Raw genomic sequence first — 20,565 nt, 5'->3', positions numbered from 1 at the left:
TACTGTAATTTACTGTGAAGTTATTAAAACTTTCATCTTTGTAGAAAAAAAAGTGCCCCTTAGAAAGCCAACTGTTAATATTGGTGGTAAAACTAAAGAGAAAATGAGGAGATCTTAAAAATTTACAGTTCTTGTTCATAAAATTGATGTTTTGTATTGAAAAATGAATGTTAGATTTGGTATTAGCGCAGATATATGTAACAAACTGTACCATGTAGATATAAGAAAAAGTGGTTTTGAAACTACTTAAGTCAAAACAGTACAACAAATTGCTCTCCTAGAGTTGTAGGAAAGGTGTTAACTTGGGTAAGGATATTCCCAAAGAACATGTAACTTTTTATGTAAAGTGTGACTGGAGAAAAAGTCAGAGCCTATGTAAGCATTTCCATATTTACTAACTTGGGAATTAGAGGAAGTCTCCAGTATATTCCTTAAGAATGTCTAGGACCTGCTCTGATAGCCTCCTAACTGGTCTCTCTGCTTCATTTTGATTCCTTCTGGTCTACTAGCCACATTGCTGCCAAGATGATGTTTATGAGGTGTAAGCCTGACTTTGTTTCTCCCTTATTTGAAATGAGCAAGTTACTGAATCTCTTAGCCTCAATTTTTTATCAAAAAAATGAGGATAATGTACATTCTTCATGGGATTATTGGGAGGAATAAATTTTTAAAATATAAGTAAAATATTTTGTACATTGGTGAGCTCATTAAATATTTAATAGAGATTATCTAGTTATTATTCATAAGGCAAACTCCTTACTGTGAGAAACAAGGCCCTTTATGATCTGATCCCTGCCTATCTATTTTGCCTCATTCTTGGCACCCCCATCCTATATTCCACTCGTAGAACCACTTGATGTTTCCCATATTGCATTCTCTCTTCATGCGTTTGCCCTTGTGATTTCCAGTTCCCCAGATATACCTCTCCCTGCCTTCACCCCATAGTGCTTTTTCTCTGAGTTCCCGTAGCAGCCTTTATAAATGTGTATTATAACATTTCATACCATAATGCAATTGTCTCTTTATTTATCAGTTTTCCTCACTAGTCTGTGAGATCATTGAGTGTAGAACTGATGTCTTTTTATTTTTGTATTTTTGTTCCTGGTAACTGTAGGCATATAATGGAATGGTTGGTAAATAAATATTTGTTTCATTGAATGAGTGAATGAATGAACAAGTGAATGGAAAGAATGAAATGAAAAAGAATGGAGAGACAGCAGTAGTGGTTAAGGCAAAGGATTCTGGAACCTGAGTTTGTAGCACAACTCTGTAATTTACATTCTTTGTGACCTTGAATGAGTTACTTAATTATTTTGTGCCTTCTTTTCTCAACATATAAAATGGGACTAATAATAGTATTTACTTCGTAGGGTTGTAGTGAGGATTGGATGAGTTTCATGTATGTATAAAGCACTTAGAACAGTGTATGACACATAGTAAGCCCTATTTAGGTGCTAGCTGCTGTTGCTAATGTTTTTATTATTTTCCTGATGATTCAGAACCTATAGGCATGTTTACTCTCAAGAATAATGTTATCTTTATGTGTATAAGTTGGCTGCAAACTCTGAATTTTAAGATAATGTCCAGGTCTTAAAAGTTGTTTAATTTACTCTGGATTGTTTTCTTTTTACAGGGCTCTATGGAGCAAGTCAGTTCTCATTTCTTGGAGCAGACGCTTGACAAGAAGCTGATGTCAGATCTGAGGGTAACTGAATTCTTTGTTGTTTAAACTGGGTTTCTGTAACCAACATCAGTGTAGCTGTAAGCCAAGTTGTGTTGATTTAATTTTGCTGCCCATGCATTTGTTAAGTTAACGTAAGGTGACTAGGTTACATTTTAATTTAAAGTCTTAGTAACTTGAACCAAATTACAAGTTACCCTTCATTAAATTTTAAATTATTATAATGAAATACTTTGTACAGGTTGTGTTTTACAAGAAGAGACAAGATTAACTTTCTATATTTGTTAGAAGTTACAAAGGTCTGGTCTTATTCTGTGAGATGTATGACATCTTAGGATTCGTTTTCAACGGTAGTTCCCATGGAAGAGTGAGTAAATCCTTTCTCTGAACAGTAACAAAATGCCTGTTATGGAATCCCTTAAGCTTTCACTATGATAGCTCTCTTACAGAGTTGTCAGGACCAAATAAGAGTCTGAGAGTATGATATGAACATTCATTGACAATAACTTTCTTATCACTTTTATAATTTAAAAATGACGAGTTACAGAATCTTGGATAAATACAAGGAAAAGGGAAACAATTGACCCATATTCCGACTACTCTGCCACAGTGACTTTGATCATTCTGGTATATTTCTCCCCAGCTCTTTTTCTTATGCATGTTTTAAACATTGAATCATTGTATAATTGCTGCTTTTCATATTTATTGCTACATCATATGCCTTTATTTAATGTTGCTAACTTCATTTTTACTGGTAGCATAATATTCTGTTAAATAGTTGTGCCATCATTTTTTAGCTTTTTTTATACATTTAGATTCTTCTAATTTTTCTGCCATTATAAATCACATAAAGAGTATCATCTTCATGCATATTAGATTTTTTTTTTCTTTGAGTTATTCCATAAGATAAATTCTTAGGCATGGTTGAGGAATTGATATCTATGCTTCTTTAAACATTGCCACATGGGTTCCCTGAAGGACATAGCTTTCATTTGAGGTTGGTGATTAAGTGTTCTTTGTGTATACTTGGGTAGAAGTGTAAAGATGGACATGCTCATGGTGAATGGTGAGGGATGGGTAATGCAAGGGTTTCTAAGAAACATCACAGGGTACAAACTTTACTGCTGGGTCTGACCCGCATCCTGTAGGCTCAGATGCTATATTTCATTAGTGGCTTTGAGATGATCAGCCACGAGGATATGGACTCACACCAAGAACATTCATAAGAGGCTGATGTATAAAGTAGAATGGCAGTTCATTCATTCATGATGAGAACTGTAACTGTCAAGTAGACTGGATGTTTACTTTAGCCAACCAATATATTAACCCCCTTAGACAATCTGTGCAGAAGGTAAATTGACTAGAAGGTTGCTTGGTGAGCACGGTGTTGCTAAAATAGAACACAATGTTGCCAAATAGAGACTTAACTTCTACTGGAACTGAAAACACTTCTTTTCTGGGGCCAGTGTATTGTCTGCTTAGGATGGTGCTTTCAGGGACACTGCCATTATTTACCTCTCTGGTTCTCCCTTTCTTGTGCTGCCATTGCAAACATAACCACCTGTCTGATCAACACAGTCTTTCGCTGTCTTTAATGAGGTTACTATCTTTAATAAGGTTACTATCAGCTATGATAGACCTGAGAGCCTTTGATCTTACTTTAATCTCTCATCTGTTGAGTATTTTTTTTAAAAATGTAACTGTCAGAGAGCAGTCTTATTTCCTACCTTCTCATCTTCTCGGGTTGCATGTTACTGTTTCCTCATGAATCTCCTGTAAATGGTAATTGTTGTCGTCATCTACAGCGGAAACGCACTGCCCATGAGCGTGCCAAGGAACTTTACAGTTCAGGGGAATTTTCCAGCGGCAGGAAGTGGGGAGATGATGCTCCCAAGGAAGAAGTAGATACAGGGGCTGTGAACTTGATCGAGTCAGGAGCTTGTGGAGCCTTTGTTCATGGATTGGAAGATGAGATGTATGGTAAGTATGACTGCATAATAATACCAGTGTCCATTTACTGAGTGAGTGCTGTGTGTCAGGCATTGCACTGGGTGATATACATGCATTGTCTTGTTTAATCTTCACGGTCAGTCTATGAAGTATCTACTATTATTTTAATTTTACAAACACAGGAGGCTTAGGCCCTGGTGGTGTGATACAGTGCTTAAGAGCGTGGACTTTGTGTTCAGTCAATCTAGGTTTAAATGCCAGCATTTCTGTAAAACAAGGTTAATGGTAAGTGTTTCTGAATTGTGAGAATTAAGTGAGATGATATATACATAAAACAGTTGGCACAATACATGATCCATTTATAGTAAGCACTTAATAATTGGTAGTAAAAATTTATATTCATACTGTTAACAATAATAACTTGTTATTAGTCACCCAGCTAGTAAGAGACAGAAGCAAGATTTAAAACCAGGTATGTCTGACTTCAAAGCCTTTGTATGACAAATAAAGACTTTATTTCACCTCATTTTTGAAAGATATTTTCACTGGGAATAGAATTCTAGATGAATAGGATTTTCTTTTCAGTCTTTTAAAGCTGTTGTTCCACAGTTTTCTGGTTTGCATAGTTTCTGTTGAGAAGTCTGCTGTCACTTTTTATCTTTGTTCTTCTGTAGATGATGTATCTTTTTTTTCTCTAGCTGTTTTTAGGATTTTTCTCTTTATCACTGATTTTAAGCAGTTTAATTATGATGTGTCTTGGTGTAGTTTTATTCATGTTTCTTATGCTTGGAATCTGTGGAGCTTCTTGGATCTGTGGGTTTATAGTTTTCATCACATTTGGAAAATCTTCGGTCATTATTTAAATATTTTTCTGGCCCCATGCTCCTTTGGGGATTCCAATTACATATATACAGGTGCACCTCAGAGATATTGCGTGTTCGGTTTCAGACCACTGCAATAAAGCAAATATTGCAATAAAGCGAGTCATACGAAGGTTTTGGTTTCATCGTGCATATAAAAGTTATGTTTACACTATACTGTTGTTTATTAAGTGTGCAATAGCATTGCGTCTAAAAAAACACTGTGCATATCATAATTTAAAAATACTTTATTGCTAAAAATTGCTAACCATCATCTGAGTCTTCAGCGAGTCATAATCTTTTTGCTGGTGGAGGGTCTTGTAAAAAAGGCAATATCTGCAAATCACAATTAAATGAGGTATGCTTGTATTAGGCTACTGAGGTTGTCCTGCAGCTCACTGGTGCTCTATTGTTTTTTTTCCCCTGGTGTTTTTTCACTTTGGATAGTACCTACTCCTTTGTCTTGGAGTTTACTAATCTTTTCTTCTGCTATGTCTAATCTGCTATTAATCCCATCTAGTGTATTTTTCATTTCAGACATTGTGGTTTTCATCCCTAGAAGTTTGATTAGAATTTGGGTCTTTGGGTTTAGTATCTTCCATGTCTCTACTTAACACACTTAGTCTTTTTGCTTTGTCAACAGAGAATGCTTTTACAGTAACTGTCCTCGTGACGTTGTCTACTAGGTCTATTATTTGTGTGATTTCTGGGTTGGTTGTGATTGATTATGGATTAATCAATCCATAATGATTATGGATTAATCAATCCTCATTGTGGCTTATATTTTTCTGCTTCTGTGCATACCTGGTAATTTTTGATTGGATGCCAGACATTGTGAATTGTACTTTATTGGCTGCTGAACGTTTTTATATTCCTATAAATATTCTTGAGCTTTGTTCTGGGATGCAGTTAGTTCAGGTCTTATTTTTAAGCTTTGGTAGGCAGGACCCGAGTAACATTTACTTTAGGGTTTATTTTTCTCCACTACTGAAACAAACTCTTCTGAAAAAACAATTGTAGACTATGTGTAAGCTTTGGAGATTCTTCCTTCTAATCCTGTTCAGTGGTTCTTTCTCTGACCTTGGATAGTTTCCTCACAGATCGGAACTCAGGTGAAGACTTGAGGGGGCTCCTCTGCAGATCTCCCAAGCTCTCTCTGTCTCTCTGTAGTTCTCTCCTTTCTGGTGCTCTGCCCTATGGACGCTAGGCACATTGGCCTTTCCAGACTCCCAGCTCTATCTTCTCAGCTCAGGAAGACCTGCAACCTGGAAATTTTCTCCATGCAGTAAACTGGCATAATCACAGGGTTCACCTCATTTGTTTCCCATCTCTCAGGGATTACTACCATTTATCGCCTGGTGTCCAGTGTGTTGAATACTGGTGTTTTGTATATTTTGTCTCTGTTTTTAGTTGTTTCAGTAGAAAGATAAATCTGGCCCTTGTTACTCTGTCTTAGCCAGTAATAGAAGTCCTGCAAAGCTCTTGTGATTTCCATAATATGATGCTATTTATCTCACGTAGATCACAGAATGTCAGTACTTTGAGATAATTGACTCCAGCCTCCTCATTTTCAGTGTGGGTAACAGACCTGAGGAGATAGTGTTAGTTGTCCAAATTTTACAGTAAATTTGTGTCAAAGTATTAGAATTCAGGTCTTTAAAATGCCTGTAAAAAATTACCTCACAGTAGGACTTCTTCGTAGGAGGGCAAGAAAATTACTTTTTTTTTCTTTTTGTGAGGAAGATCAGCCCTGAGCTAACATCCATGCCAATCCTCCTCTTTTTGCTGAGGAAGACCAGCCCTGAGCTAACATCTGTTGCCAATCCTCCTCCTTTTTTTCCCTTTTTCTCCCCAAGGTCCCAGTAGATAGTTGTACGTCATAGTTGTACATCCTTCTAGTTGCTGTATGTGGGACGCGGCCTCAGCATGGCTGGACAAGCGGCACATCGGTGCGCGCCTGGCATCCGAACCCGGGCTGCCAGCAGCGGAGCGTGCGCACTCAACCGCTAAGCCATGGGGCCGGCCCGAAAATTACTTTTGAAAGATAATTTTCCGTTAGTCGATATAAGAATTGGGTCACTCTTTCCAATTTGCTGTAAGATGTTCTGTATAAATAGAAATTAGTGAAAGCTACCTCTGCTTTTTTGTTCTCTGTAAACTTGATACATGAATTATAATTTAAATAGTATTAGATAATAAGGAAGTCCAGTTATTAAAACACATTTTATCCTAATACAAGTAACTGGAATCTATTTTATTTTTTTTCTGCTAGCATTTTTGCTTTGTTTAGTTTCTACATTTGAATTTCATCACAATTAAATTTTATGTGGTTCTACAGTTTTCAGTTTCTCACTAAGGTTTAATTAAAGGAACTTAACTTTGGAAAGTGAGTAGCTCATAACTGGCATCAGGTATGGCAGCTTTCTAATTTTATCATATTTATAAAATTCTGGGTAAGTTAGGGTCTTAGGGACATATTGCTGGGACTGAAATGGAGCCTTATTTCATTGGCCGTGAACTTGAGTGTAATATCACGCATACTTTTAGTCTTCTAGTTGTTTCATGTTATCCCTTCCAGCTGGACCTCTGTACATTTGGTTCTTCTGCCTAGAAGGGCCTTTTTCTTCTTTCTTTGACTAGCAGCTCGCTCAGGTATTATTTTAGGGGTCAGTTGTTTCAGAAAGCTGCCTCTGATCCTGTTGAGAGTGGGCTGTGTACCTCTTCTGCATTTTCTTATACTCCTTGTGCTTTTCCATTGTACCACTCATCATTCTGTAACCTAATTAACTATTCTTGTCTGTAGGTGCTGGGAGACAGTCTTGTTCTTGTTCATTTTTGTATCTTTAGTACTAAGCACAAAGCTAGTAAGTAGCAAAGTTAGGATCTGATTACACATGTTAAGACACCGGAGGATCAGTCTTTTTTTTTCCCTTGCATAGTGAATTCTTTTTCTCTGCCCTGGACCCTTAAGGAGACTGTAAAATAATTTCAACATTCCAAAAAGTCCAGTAGAAATTGTTAATTTACCTGCCTGTAGCCAGGCTGTACATGCAAAGTAAAATACCAAGTTTCTTTTCTTTTGCTCAGAATTGCATCAGCTCAGGTCATACTGATTTATCTCATGCTGATCAGAAGTTTCTCTGTGATTCCCTTGATAGACTTGCAAGAATTACACGAGTCAGTGTGGTGTAATGGATAAAGCCCTAGAAAGAGGAGCCAGCAGTTAACACATTTAGGTCCATCTCTCGCTTGCTTTGTAATTATTAGCAATTTCATGTTTAAATTACGTTTTGTGAAGTGGAGCAAATCCTTCCCCTCGGATGAAAAGGAGGAATTTGTAACTACCAAGAAAAATCTGAGTCATCTCCCTTGAATGTAGTATAAAAACCAGGGTTACAGAGTTTCAAACCAGTAACTCTGCTTTTAAAATGTCTATAAAACCTTTCTCATACAAAAAACAGATTATATTTGTCAGTTTTTGTGTGTGTGTGTGTGTGTGTGAGAAGTATCAGCCCTGAGCTAACATCCATGCCAATCCTCCACTTTTTGCTGAGGAAGACCAGCTCTGAGCTAACGTCTATTGCCAATCCTCCTCCTTTTTTTTTCCCCAAAGCCCCACTAGATAGTTATATGTCATAGTTGCACATCCCTCTAGTTCCTGTATGTGGGACGCGGCCTCAGCATGGCCGGAGAAGCGGTGCGTCGGTGCGTGCCTGGGATCCGAACCCGGGCCGCCAGTAGCGGAGCACGTGCACTTAACCACTAAGCCACGGGGCCAGCCCTATTTGTGAGTTTTAACCACGATTTGAGTGTTTTTCTTTTCTTTTTTGAAACTCTACATTTTGTTGGAGAACCACATGGGAACCACTGGAACAAACAAATGTGTATGGAAGTCTTGTGAGCGTTGTCTATAGCTTACTCTTCTCTCATCTCTGTACTGTCTCTCATCTCTGTATCTCAGCACTTGGCACGTGGCCTGGCCTGTAGTACACGTTCAGGAAACATTGTTAGTGAATGAATGGAGGGTTTCCTGGACTCAGTGGCTTTACTGTTACCTATTCTGAAGGTGCAGAGAGGTAGAAGACATGCTTCTGTTTTCAAGGTGCTTACAAGACTCATACCCATGCCATAGCTAATATTTACTGTGCTTGTAACATACGCCAGGCAGTGTGCTATGTGCGTTACCTATATTATGTGATTTAGTAGTCCTAACAACTCTGTAAGGAAATGGGTATTATCTCCATTTAACAGATGAGAAAATTGAGGTGCTAGAAAGTTAAGTTACTTATTCGAGGTCACCCTCCAAGATAGTGGAGGGATTACTCTTCACAATTCACTGTGAGACCTCCATCATTCCAAAGCATGTACCCTTAACCACTGTATGATGCTAGTCTAGAATCAGCAGACTTGGGTGCTAGTCTTTTCTCTGCTCTCATCACTTTGAGGCAGGTTAATTCACTTTGCTGAATCTTATCTCTAAAATGAGAGTAATGATATCTAGCCTGTTTTAATGTTTTTTTTGAGGGGGCGAAGATTGGCCGTGAGTTAACATCTGTTGCCAATCTTCCTCTTTTTTTTTTCCTTTTTTCTCCCAAAGCCCTAGTACATAGTTGTATACGCTAGTTGTACATCCTTCTAGTTCTTTTTTTTTTTTTTTTAAAGATTTTATTTATTTATTTATTCCCCCCAAAGCCACAGTAGATAGTTGTATGTCATAGTTGCACATCCTTCTAGTTGCTGTATGTGGGACGCGGCCTCAGCATGGCCGGAGAAGCGGTGCGTCGGTGTGCGCCCGGGGTTCCGAACCCGGGCCGCCAGCAGCGGAGCGCGCACACTTAACCACTAAGCCACGGGGCCGGCCCCCTTCTAGTTCTTCTATGTGGGATGCCGCCACAGCATAGCTTGATAAGCGGTGCACAGGTCCGTGCCCAGGATCCGAACTGGTGAATCCCGGGTCGCCGAAGCAGAGCACGTGAACTTAACCACTACGCCACCGGGGCGGCCGCTAGCCTGTTTTAATTTTAATAACATTATTATTTTAAAACTGCCTTTTTAAAAAGTACTTTACTGTGGTTGGAATACTGAGGTAAGTAAGACAACTTAGTTTTCAAGAAATTCAGTTAATGGAGACAGATATGTGACTTGATCACCTCTCTGCAGAGTCAAGATCTAAACCTTAGTCCTTGTGACACCAAAGTCCTTGGTCTTAGGTCAGCGTGAAGGTGGTAGCTGAATCCGTGGGCAGGAGGAGATCTCCCAGAGAGAGTTTGTAGAGTGAGAGGAGTGGAGTGAAAGACAAACTTGAATGAGAAGGCATCTTTCTTGGATTTTTCCCGTGGCTCTTAACTTGATGTGCAGTTTTATTTGTCCCCTTTTCTCTAGAGGTCCGCATTGCTGCTGTGGAGGCTCTCTGCATGCTGGCCCAATCTTCACCCTCTTTTGCTGAGAAGTGCCTTGATTTCCTGGTTGACATGTTTAATGATGAAATTGAGGAAGTACGTCTGCAATCCATACATACCATGAGAAAAATCTCTAACAATATCACCCTCCGAGAGGATCAGCTTGACACTGTCCTGGCTGTGTTAGAGGTGAGTGTTCACAGTTTGTTACTCCTTTCTTCAGTATACCCACTGAATGCCATTTTTTTTTTAAACCAGCTGTTGTGCTAGGTATTGGTGATAAGTAGTATATAGGCAGCACAGTTTTGCCTTCTCCTCACAAAACTCCCCCAAGACGGAGGAGACTGACTATTAAACAGGAAATCTGAATAAAGCTTGGTATTGCTATGATCAGGAAAGGACAGGGTGCCCCGGGAATACAGAGAGTAGCTAACCTGAATTGTCTGAGGAAAGGTTGGGGAGATAGGGAAGAAAGAAGGAATATTGTAGTGGACACTTAAAGGAGGAGTAGGACTTAATGAAGCATTTTCCTTGGAAGGAGTGGCACTGATGTAGGGTGGTAGGGTACCAAACAGAGGGAGCAGTGTGTAAGGACCCAGGGGTAAGAGTGAGTATGATATATTCAAGGAATTAAAAGGAATTCATTGTAATAGTAGCATAGAGTTGAAGAGATGGAGGAGAGGAGGGAAATGGCTATAGATAAGGCAGGGGCTAAATTATGAAGAATTCTCTTCAGCTTTTGATTTGATTTAATTCTTTAGTGAATCATAGTTACAACAGGAAGAGATCTTAGGGATCAATTCATTCAACCCTGGAGTTTTACAGAGAAAAAAGTGATTTGTTTGAGGTCACACAGCTAATAAGTGGCTGTGCCAGGATATGAATACAGATTTGCCTCCTCGGCTGTACAACTCTATATGGTTCTTGAATTATTTTTCTAAACTGTCTGGATTTTGTTTGTGAGTACTAAAGTTTTTAAAAATATTAATAAATGAGATTTGGCCTCTGTTTTTTTTTAAAAATTTTTTCAGATATTGTGAAATCTGATGTTTAGTCATTAGTGCTTGTTACAGATTTCTGCTTCATACTTCAGAAAACAGATCGGGTGCCTTGATTTTGAAGTTCCCTGTAATTCTCTCAGTTGCTTAGCACTTCTGTTAAGACTTTTCCTAAATTATAAATCTTTAATTTTTCATGTATTTTTTCCTAAGAGGATAAGTTTGCATTCTGTGTATTGTTCTCTATGGGTGGTCTCTACAATCTAGCCCCTCCTTTTTAGCTTCCTTTCCCATCATTCCTCATCTTGAACCTCATGCTGTAGTCACTCCCCTAATCATCATGCTTTTCCTCACCATTTTTTCTTCACTGTAATTTTTTCCCCTCTGCCTTTTTCACCTAGCCCACTTGTGCTTATTCTCAGGATCTGCATTAGGCAACATATCTAGCAAGCCTACCCTAACACTAACCCCACCTCCCGGTGGGCTCATTAGCACTCCTCTGTATTCCTGTAATACCCTGGGTATAGTACTCTAGCATTTATCAGTACATGTTCTGATTATTTAATTCTTTGTTCCACAAGACTGTGTGAGCTTCTCAAGGCAGTGGCAGGGTCTTGGTTTTTTAAATTTTTTTATTCCCAGTGCGTTGCAGTGTCGGACGTAAGTAGATACTCAGTAAATGTTTGCTAAGTAGCTAACCTATGTCCCAAGCTATGTTGTGATGTACAGAATTGTTCATAGGGCCACAGGTATACTTATTTGTGAGCACTTTTTTTATAAAACTCACGAAGAATTTGTTTAGGTCTAAACTTCTTGACTTGGAGTTCTGTCCAAGAAGTTTAGACTTACATAAATTCATTGTCTCTAAACTATTCACTTTGCTGCTCACTGCTCCTTATATTTACTATGTCATCGTGCTTCATTGCTTTGAGATTTAGCTAGCTGATCCTTCCAGCTTTAATTTGCCTTTTTTTGTTTGGTTTGTTGAGCTACTACCTGAATTCATCATGCACTATGTTCTAGAAATGTTGTGGTGTCAAAAACAGACACATTTCCTGCTCTTACAGAACTTATATTCTAAAGAGAGTTAGAGTAAAAAAAAAAAAAATTTCAGATAGTGATAAATCTTATGCAGAAGATAAACAGTGATGGAGGAACAGGGAATTTCACTGTAAATTAAGTAGTTAGTAAAAGCCTGTCTGAGGAGACAATGTTTGAGTTGAATCTTGAATGACAGAAAGAAGCCAGCCATGTGAAGGCTGGGGCAAAGATGTTCAAGTAGAGGCAGCTAGTAGAAAGGCTCTGAGGCACAGACGAGCTTTGGGGTGTTTACGAATGAGGAGTAAGAAGGCCAGTATAGGTGGAACATAGTGAGAAAGTAGAAGTGTGGTATGAGATGAGGTCTGAGAGGTGGGTTGGGGCAGGTGGAGTGCGTTGGAGGCCACTGTAAGATGTTTGGATTTTATTCTAAGTATTATGGAAAATTGTTGGAGGATTTTATGCAGAGGGGTAACATAATGATTTGCCCCTCTTTCAACATATCTCATTCTTGAAGTTTTCTTAAAATTCATGTCTGATAAATTGACTCTTTCTGTCATTCCTTCATTTAAGGCATATTTATTGAGTACCAAGCCCATGTGTCTCTTAACTGTAGTTTTCACATTTTATCATTTATTGCAGGTTTACTATATTTGTCTTATCCCCTAGGTGAGATTATGAGTTCCTTAAGGAGAGTGACCATGTTGTACCCATTACTGTATTCCTTTCAGGGTCTAATATTATAACTTATGCATAGTGAATGCTTAGTAAAAATTTCCTGAAACGTGGGGCTGGCCTGGTGGCACAAGCGGTTAAGTGCGCATGCTCCACTACAGCGGCCTGGGGTTCGCCGATTCGGATCCTGGGCGTGCACCGACGCACTGCTTGGCAGGCCATGCTGTGGCGGCGTCCCATGGAAAGTGGAGGAAGATGGGCACAGATGTTAGCCCAGGGCCAGTCTTCCTCAGCAAAACAAGAGGAGGGTTAGCAGATGTTAGCACAGGGCTGATTGCCTCAAAAAAAAAAAAAAAAAAATTTCCTGAAACGAATCTGCACAGGTCAACTGGGTAACTGGAAAGTCCTTTTTTTTTTTTTTTTTGTGAGGAAGATCAGCCCTGAGCTAACATCCATGCCAATTCTCCTCTTTTTGCTGAGGAAGACTGGCTCTGAGCTAACGTCTATTGCCAATCCTCCTCCTTTTTTTTCCCCCCAAAGCCCCAGTAGATAGTTGTATGTCATAGTTGCACATCCTTCTAGTTGCTGTATGTGGGACCTGGCCTCAGCATGGCTGGAGAAGCAGTGCGTTGGTGCGCGCCCAGGATCCGAACCCGGGCCGCCAGTAGCAGACTGCGCACACTTAACCGCTAAGCCGTGGGGCTGGCCCTGGAAAGTTCTTAAGGAACACACAAATTGTTTTCTTATTACTTAGAAGTTGTTTCTTCATTACATCAATATAGCTGTCTCCTGTTGCTGGTGGAGATTTAAAGCATTATATCTTATGGTTAAGTCCATAACATGTAGAGCCAGACAGAGCTGAATCAACTTGTCAGTCCCTCTTTTTGGTCCTTCCTTTTTCCCTTTGTTTTTTTGTATTTAGTGACCACCTACTATGTGCCAGGCAATGTGCTACAGAGGATACAATAGTGAGTCAAAACCACAGCCCTGCTCTTGTGGACCTTATAATTTAGGTATGAGGGAGACCGACAGACAGACACAAATGAAAGTGTAATAATAAACTGAGAAAGGAGGTCATGACAGAAAGGAGTGAGGTCCGTGGGAGTATATCGTAGAGGCACTTGGTCTTGGAGGGTTTAAGGGGTATAGCAATTAGGAAAGACTTCTGAAGCTGAGCTCTAAAGAAGGAATTAGGCACAAACTTGGCAGAAAGAGTTGCGAGTGTGAGGTATAAGGACATTCCAGGCAGTGGAGCAGCAAGTGTAGACACTCTGTGGTAGGTGGAAACATGGCACAGTTGAGAGATCAAAAGAGGGGCTGGCTGTAACAAAGAGCTAGTGTGTGGTGTGAGATTAGGCTGGAGGGATGGGTGTGACCAGCTCATGCAGAGCCTTGAAAGTCATATTAAGGGAAGAGCAACTGGAAGCTATTAAAGGATTTTAGCAGAGTGGCTTACTGGCTTTGTAACTTTGGACAAACTGTGTATTTAATCTCTCTGGTCTTTAGTTTTCTCATCTATAAAGTGAGGATAATTCCACATATTCATATGTTTCTTATGAGAATTAAGTGAGAGAATTCATGGGAAGCGCTTAGCACGGTGCTTGGCCCATAGAAAACGTTCGTATGGTAGTAGTTCATAATATTGATAAGGTCACTTAAGAGACATTTACTGATTTTTTTGCTGAGCCAGGCCCTGAAGATGTCAAAGTAAACAGTAGTAGTTCTTGCCTCTGAGTTGCTCACAGTTTTATAGGGAAGGCAGCAGTATAAACCAGTAATTACAAGATAGTATCAAAAGTAAGATAAGGAATGACATTCTAGCCAGAGGGATAGCATATGGCCACAGGTAAAGGCTGGGAGGGGTGAAATGGCACAGCATGGACAGGACACTGAGAAGTTCCCGTGGCTATGAGGGAGAAGGGGTGGGAGATGAAAGGGGAGAGGTGAGCAGGGAACTGATTGTGAAGGACCTTGTATGCTGTTCTGGGGAGCCTGAGCTTTATCCTAGAGGTGGTGGGAAGCCCAATGAGGTTCTTAAACACATCTGACCATGTCACTCCCCTATTTATTAGGAAGTTGGCCCCACTAACTGTACAAAGTGAAGAAATGAGAGACCTGCAGGATGAAAGAGTGTCCCTGGAGAATAAAGAAGGCATGTCTGCAACCTAGCTTTGGAGAAGAGTCCTCTGATTCTTAGATTTTGCTATATGGATGCAGATATGTCCTTTAAAATTTTTAGTTTGATTTCTTTCATGTATTAAGTAAAACTTAAAACTATAAAAATTTTTAGGAGAAAATATTTTTGACCTTGGATTAGACCTTGGATTAGATACGACACCAAAAACTTAATCTGTAAAAGAAATAACTAGATAAATTGGACTTCACCAAAATTAAAAAGCTCTTCAAAAAGACACTTTGAAGAAATGTAAAGACAGCACAACAATGTGAATGTACTTAGTGCCATAGAACTGTACATTTAAAATGGTAAATTTTATGTTATATATGTTTTACCACAATAAAGAGAGAGAATGAGACTGAAGCAAACACATATAATGCCTTTGATATATAAACTGTACAAAGAAAGGGAGTAGGTGGCTTTGGATATGGAAACACACATAGAAAAAACACAGTGTGAAGACACAGAATGCCATCTACAAGCCAAGGAATGCCAAGGCTCCAGAAGCAAGGACAGAAGGATGGAACAGATTCTCCCTCACAGCCCTCAGAAGGAACCAACCCTGCTAATAACTTGGTTTTGGACTTCAAGCCTCCAGAACTGAGACAATAAATTTCTTTTTTTCTAAGCCAAAAAAAAATGTTTTTGAAAAGACATACCACAGACTGAGAAAAATATTTGCAAAACATGTATCTGATAAAGAATTCTCAAAAGTCAGTAATAAAAGCAGATCACTCAGTTGCATTAGGGAAATGCAAATTAAAACCATAGTGAGATATTACAACACACCTATTAGAATGGCTGGGGGAAAAAAAAAAGAAACCCTGACAATTTCAAGTGCTGTGAGGATGGGGGAGCAACTGGCACTCTCATACACTACTGATGGGAATGCAAAATAGTAGAGTCACTTTGGAAAACAGCATGACAATTTCTTATAAAGTTAAACATACACTTACCATATGATCCCACAGTCCCACTCTGAAGTATTTCCTAAAGAGAATTGAAAACATGTTCACACAAAAACCTGTATACAAATGTTTATTGCAGCTTTATTTATAATAATCTCAACCCGGAAACAACACCAAATCCTTCAGCAGGTGAATGGGTAGATAAACTGTGATACATCTATACAGTGGAATACTATGCAATAATAAAAAAGAATGAGCTGCTGATACATGTAACAACATGAGTGAATCTCAAATGCATTTTCCTAAGTGAATGTTGCCAGACTCAAAGAAGCAGCATACTTTATGATTCCATTTATATGCCATTTTGGAAAAGACAAAACTGTAGCAGAAAATACATCAATGGTTGCCAGAGGCTGGAGATGAAGAGTAGACTACAAAGGGACACTAGGGAAGTGTTTGGGTGATAGAAACGTTTTATATCTTGATTGTGATGGTGGTTAAATAACTATATGCATTTGATAAACTCATAGAAGTCTACACTAAAAAGGATAAATTTTGCAGAATATAAATTATATGTCAGTAAACCTGACCTCAAAAAAATGCTTTGGAGATCTCATTTCCAACTAAAAGGAACCAAAATTCCTAAGACAAATGGCTGATTCCAGGTCTGGCACAAGAAATGTAACAAGTTGAGCTTGTACCACCTTGTCTTACAGAATGCAAATCTTAGCTATCCAAGACCTCTAGGATTGTATCAAAAAGACCCAGGAGGGGCCGGCCCGGTGGCCTAGTGGTTAAGTTTGGCCTGCTCCTCTTCAGTAGCCCAGGTTCAGTTCCCGGGTACAGACCTACATCACTTGTTGGCAGCCAGGCTGTGGCAGCAACCCACATACAAAACAGAGGAAGATTGGCACAGATATTAGCTCAGGGTGAATCTTCCTCAGCAAAAAATAAAAAAAGGACCCAGGAGACAACTTAAATAGCCTCTCACTGGCCAAAGGTAAAAAACATCATTAAGAATTATAATTGCAAATATGTTTAAATTCATGATTTTGTAATGCTACTTAAGAAACAAAACACTACATTAGTCACCTTTGGAAGATTAATAATCAACTCATTATTTTGAAACTGGTAAATTAAGGAATCAAGCATTTATCCTTCCTTTTCTTAGATAAACTGAACTTCAAGATAACCAGCTAGTTGATAAGGAGAAGTTTCTCTTTATGGAAGTATTCCGGTTAATAAATGCAGAGGAATGATAGAATTTGTATATCATTTTTACAACTTTAATGAATTACTACATCTAGGCAGTGATCATCAGTGGTTACTAACATCAGAAAAAAGAAACAGACATCATACAGTTCCTGAGGGAAATACACAGTACTACCTATGAATTGGTCTTATAAAAAAAAATTGGGACAGCTAATCTTTGACAGAGGAGCCAAGAACATACAATGGAGAAAGGAAAGTCTCTTCAGGAAATGGTGTTGGGAAAACTGGACAGCCACATCAAAAGAATGAAAGTAGACCATTATCTTACACCATACACACAAAAATTAACTCAAAATGGATTAAAGACTTGAATGTAAGACTGAAACCATAAAACTCCTAGAAGAAAATATGGGCAGTACACTCTTTGACATTGGTCTTAGCAGTATCTTTTCAAATACCATGCCTACTCAGGCAAGAGAAACAAAAGAAAAAATAAACAAATGGAACTACTTCAGATTAAAAAGCTTCTGCAAAGCTAAGGAAACCATCAACAAAACGAAAAGATAGCCCACCAACTGGGAGAAAATATTTGCAAATCATATATCTGACAAGGGGTTAATTTCCGAAATATGTAAAGAACTCATGCAACTAAACAACAGAAAAACAAACAATCTAATCAAAATATGGGCAAAGGATATGAACAGCCATTTTTCCAAAGAAGAGATACGATGGCCAACAGGCACGTGAAAAGATGTTCAATAGCACTAATTATTAGGGAAATGCAAATCAAAATTGCACTGAAATATCATCTTAAACCCATCTGAATGGCTATAATTAACAAGACAAGAAACAACAAGTATTGGAGAGGATGTGGAGAAAAGGCAACCCTCATACACTGCTAGTGGGAGTGCAAACTGGTACAGCTGCTATGGAAAACAGTATATGGAGATTTCTCAAAAAACTAAAGATAGAAATACAATTTGATCCAGCTATCCCATTACTGAGTATTTATCCAAAGAATATGAAATCAACAATTCAAAAAGATTTATGCACCCCTATGTTCATCACAGCATTATTCACAATAGCCAAGACATGGAAGCAGCCCAAGTGCCCATCAGTGGATGAATGGATAAAGAAGATGTTGTCTCTATACACAATGGAATACTACTTAGCCATAAAAAAGGACAAAATCGTCTCATTTGCAACAACATGGATGGACCTTGAGAGTATTAAGCTAAGTGAAATGTGTCAGACAAAGGAAGACAAATACCAAATGATTTTACTCATATGTGGAAGATAAAGACACAGATAAGGAGAACAGATTAGTGGTTACCAGAGGCAAAGGGGGTGGGGGGAGGGTCAAAGGAGTAAAGGGGCATGTGTATGTATGGTGACGGATGTAAAAGTAGGCTAGGGCTGGCCCGGTAGCTCAGCAGTAAAGTGCACACGCTCCACTTTGGCGGTGGCCCGGGGTTTGTAGGTTTGGATCCCAGGTGCGCACCAACGCACTGCTTGTCAAGCCGTGCTGTGGCGGTGTTGCATATAAAAAGTAGAAGAAGATCGGCACAGGTGTTAGCCCAGGGCCAATCTTCCTCGGCAAAAAAAGAGGAGGATTGGCATCGGATGTTAGCTCAGGGCTGATCTTCCTCACAAAAAAACAAAAAAAAGAAAGAAAAACTAGACTATTGGTGGTGAACATGATGCAGTCTATACAGAAACTGAAATTTATTATATTATTAAAATATAATGTACACCTGAAATTTAGACAATGTTAAAAGCCAATATGACCTCAATAAAATTTAAAAAATAAAAGGAAAAAAATAAAAATTAAAAATAAATTAAAAAGTAAGAAAAAAAATTGAACCTGAATCTGATCAAGCCTCTAAATTTAACTACCATCACATGATATACAGGGGAGAAATTGCAAGGGAAAAAAGAAAGTGAAATGTGAAGGGATTTTGCGTATTAAAAGATCCTTAAGGGACATATTTAACCCAATTGCAATGTGTGGACCTTAGTTGGAGCCTGATTAGATCAAACAAAAACTTTTTCAGTCAGGGAAATCTGAGTACTGACTAGATATTTGATATTAAGGAGCTATTAAGTTTTTAAGCATGATATTAGTTTTGTGGTGTTTTCTTTTTATAAAGAATCTTTTTTTTTTTTTTTTTTTGGTGAGGAAGATTAGCCCAGAGCTAACATCTGTTGCCAGTCCTCCTCTTTTTGCTGAGGAAGATTGGCCCTGGGCTAACATCCATACCCATCTTCCTCCACTTTATATGTGGGACACATGCCACAGCATGGCTTGACAAGTGGTCTGTAGGTCCGCACCTGGGATCTGAACCTGCGAACCCCGGGCTGCAGAAGTGGAGCTCTCGAACTTAACCATTACGCTACCAGGCCAGCCCCAAGAATCATTTTTTAAAAGAGAGATTTATGGGGCCAGCCCCATGGTTTAGTGGTTGGGTGCGCGCGCTCCGCTGCTGGCGGCCCGGGTTTGGATCCTGGGTGCTTGCCGACGCACCGCTTCTCTGGCCATGCTGAGGCCGTGTCCCGCATGCAGCAGCTGGAAGCATATGCAACTATGACATGCAGCTGTCTGCTGGGGCTTTGGGGGAAAAATAAATAAATAAATAAAATTATTTAAAAAAAAAAGAGATTTATGGAAATATTTACCAACAGAAATGTATGGTTTCTCTGAATGAGCTCAAAATAATCTCATTGGGAGCACTGGGTAAAGGTATGGCTGAAACAAAATCGGCTATAAGTTAATTGGTGAAACTGGGGGATTTATTATCTGTACTTTTATATATGTTTTAAGTTGTCTATATTGAAAAGTTTTAAAGAACTGGAATAAAATGCTATGGAGATATCAAATAAGAGTGGAACTGATATGTGTCCATTTACTTTAAGAAGTTGTTGGGACCTTTTCTAATCATTTTAGTGAGGTTGAGCATTTTAGTGAGGTGTTGGGAGGGAAGAGGCCACTGATGACATCATCTGGTGCTACTCGTGCTTTGTTTACTCTGCTCTAGCCACACTGGCTTCCTTGCTATTTTTGAAACATGCTTCTACCTCATGGCCTTTATATTTGCTGTCCCCTTTGGTTATCCCATGTAAAATACCCCACATATGCCAGCTCTCTTACCCTTAACCTGCTTTATAGTTTCTCCATAGTATTTATCACTATCTGACCTACATATTTAATTATTTATTTTTGTCTTTTCACTAGAATAAAGCTCCTGAAAGCAGGGATTTGACTTTAATTACAGCTATTCCCTAGCACTTGGGACATAGTAGGTGCTTGATAAATGTTTGACTGTTTAATAAGTGTTCAATAAATGTTGAATGTATAAATGAATGAATGAACAAATGAATGAATTCTTCAAATCTCAGTTCAGATGTCACCTCCTCTGTGAAATCTTCTCAACTACCAGCCCCTCCCCTCCCAGAAAATTGAGAGACTCTTTGCCCTGTACTCCCATTGTAACTTTTTTTTTTTTGTGAGGAAAATCAGCCCTGAGCTAACATCCATGCCAATCCTCCTCTTTTTGCTGAGGAAGACTGGCCCTGGGCTAACATCTGTGCCCATCTTCCTCCTCCTCTTTATATGGGACGCTGCCACAGCATGGCCTAACAAGCAGTGCATCTGTGCGCCCCTGGGATCT

The 20,565-nt window shown here is 39.0% G+C and overlaps 1 protein-coding gene across 1 annotated transcript in view; it reads left to right on the top strand.

The window, feature by feature from the left end:
• INTS4 (integrator complex subunit 4) overlaps positions 1 to 20,565 on the top strand; it is a 118,782-nt gene that overhangs the window by 54,975 nt on the left and 43,242 nt on the right. The window contains exons 9-11 of the mRNA XM_004434036.3: positions 1,634 to 1,705; positions 3,487 to 3,661; positions 9,874 to 10,079. Coding sequence (XP_004434093.2) covers positions 1,634 to 1,705; positions 3,487 to 3,661; positions 9,874 to 10,079 — 453 coding nt within the window. The remainder of the gene's footprint in view (positions 1 to 1,633; positions 1,706 to 3,486; positions 3,662 to 9,873; positions 10,080 to 20,565) is intronic.

This window comes from Ceratotherium simum, chromosome 7 (genome assembly GCF_057802395.1).
Source record: "Ceratotherium simum simum isolate JZ-2026a chromosome 7, ASM5780239v1, whole genome shotgun sequence".
In the NCBI taxonomy this organism is placed as follows: Eukaryota; Metazoa; Chordata; class Mammalia; order Perissodactyla; family Rhinocerotidae; genus Ceratotherium; species Ceratotherium simum.
The sequence above is the reverse complement of the archived record's forward strand: the minus strand, read 5'-3'. Positions and strand labels throughout refer to the sequence as shown.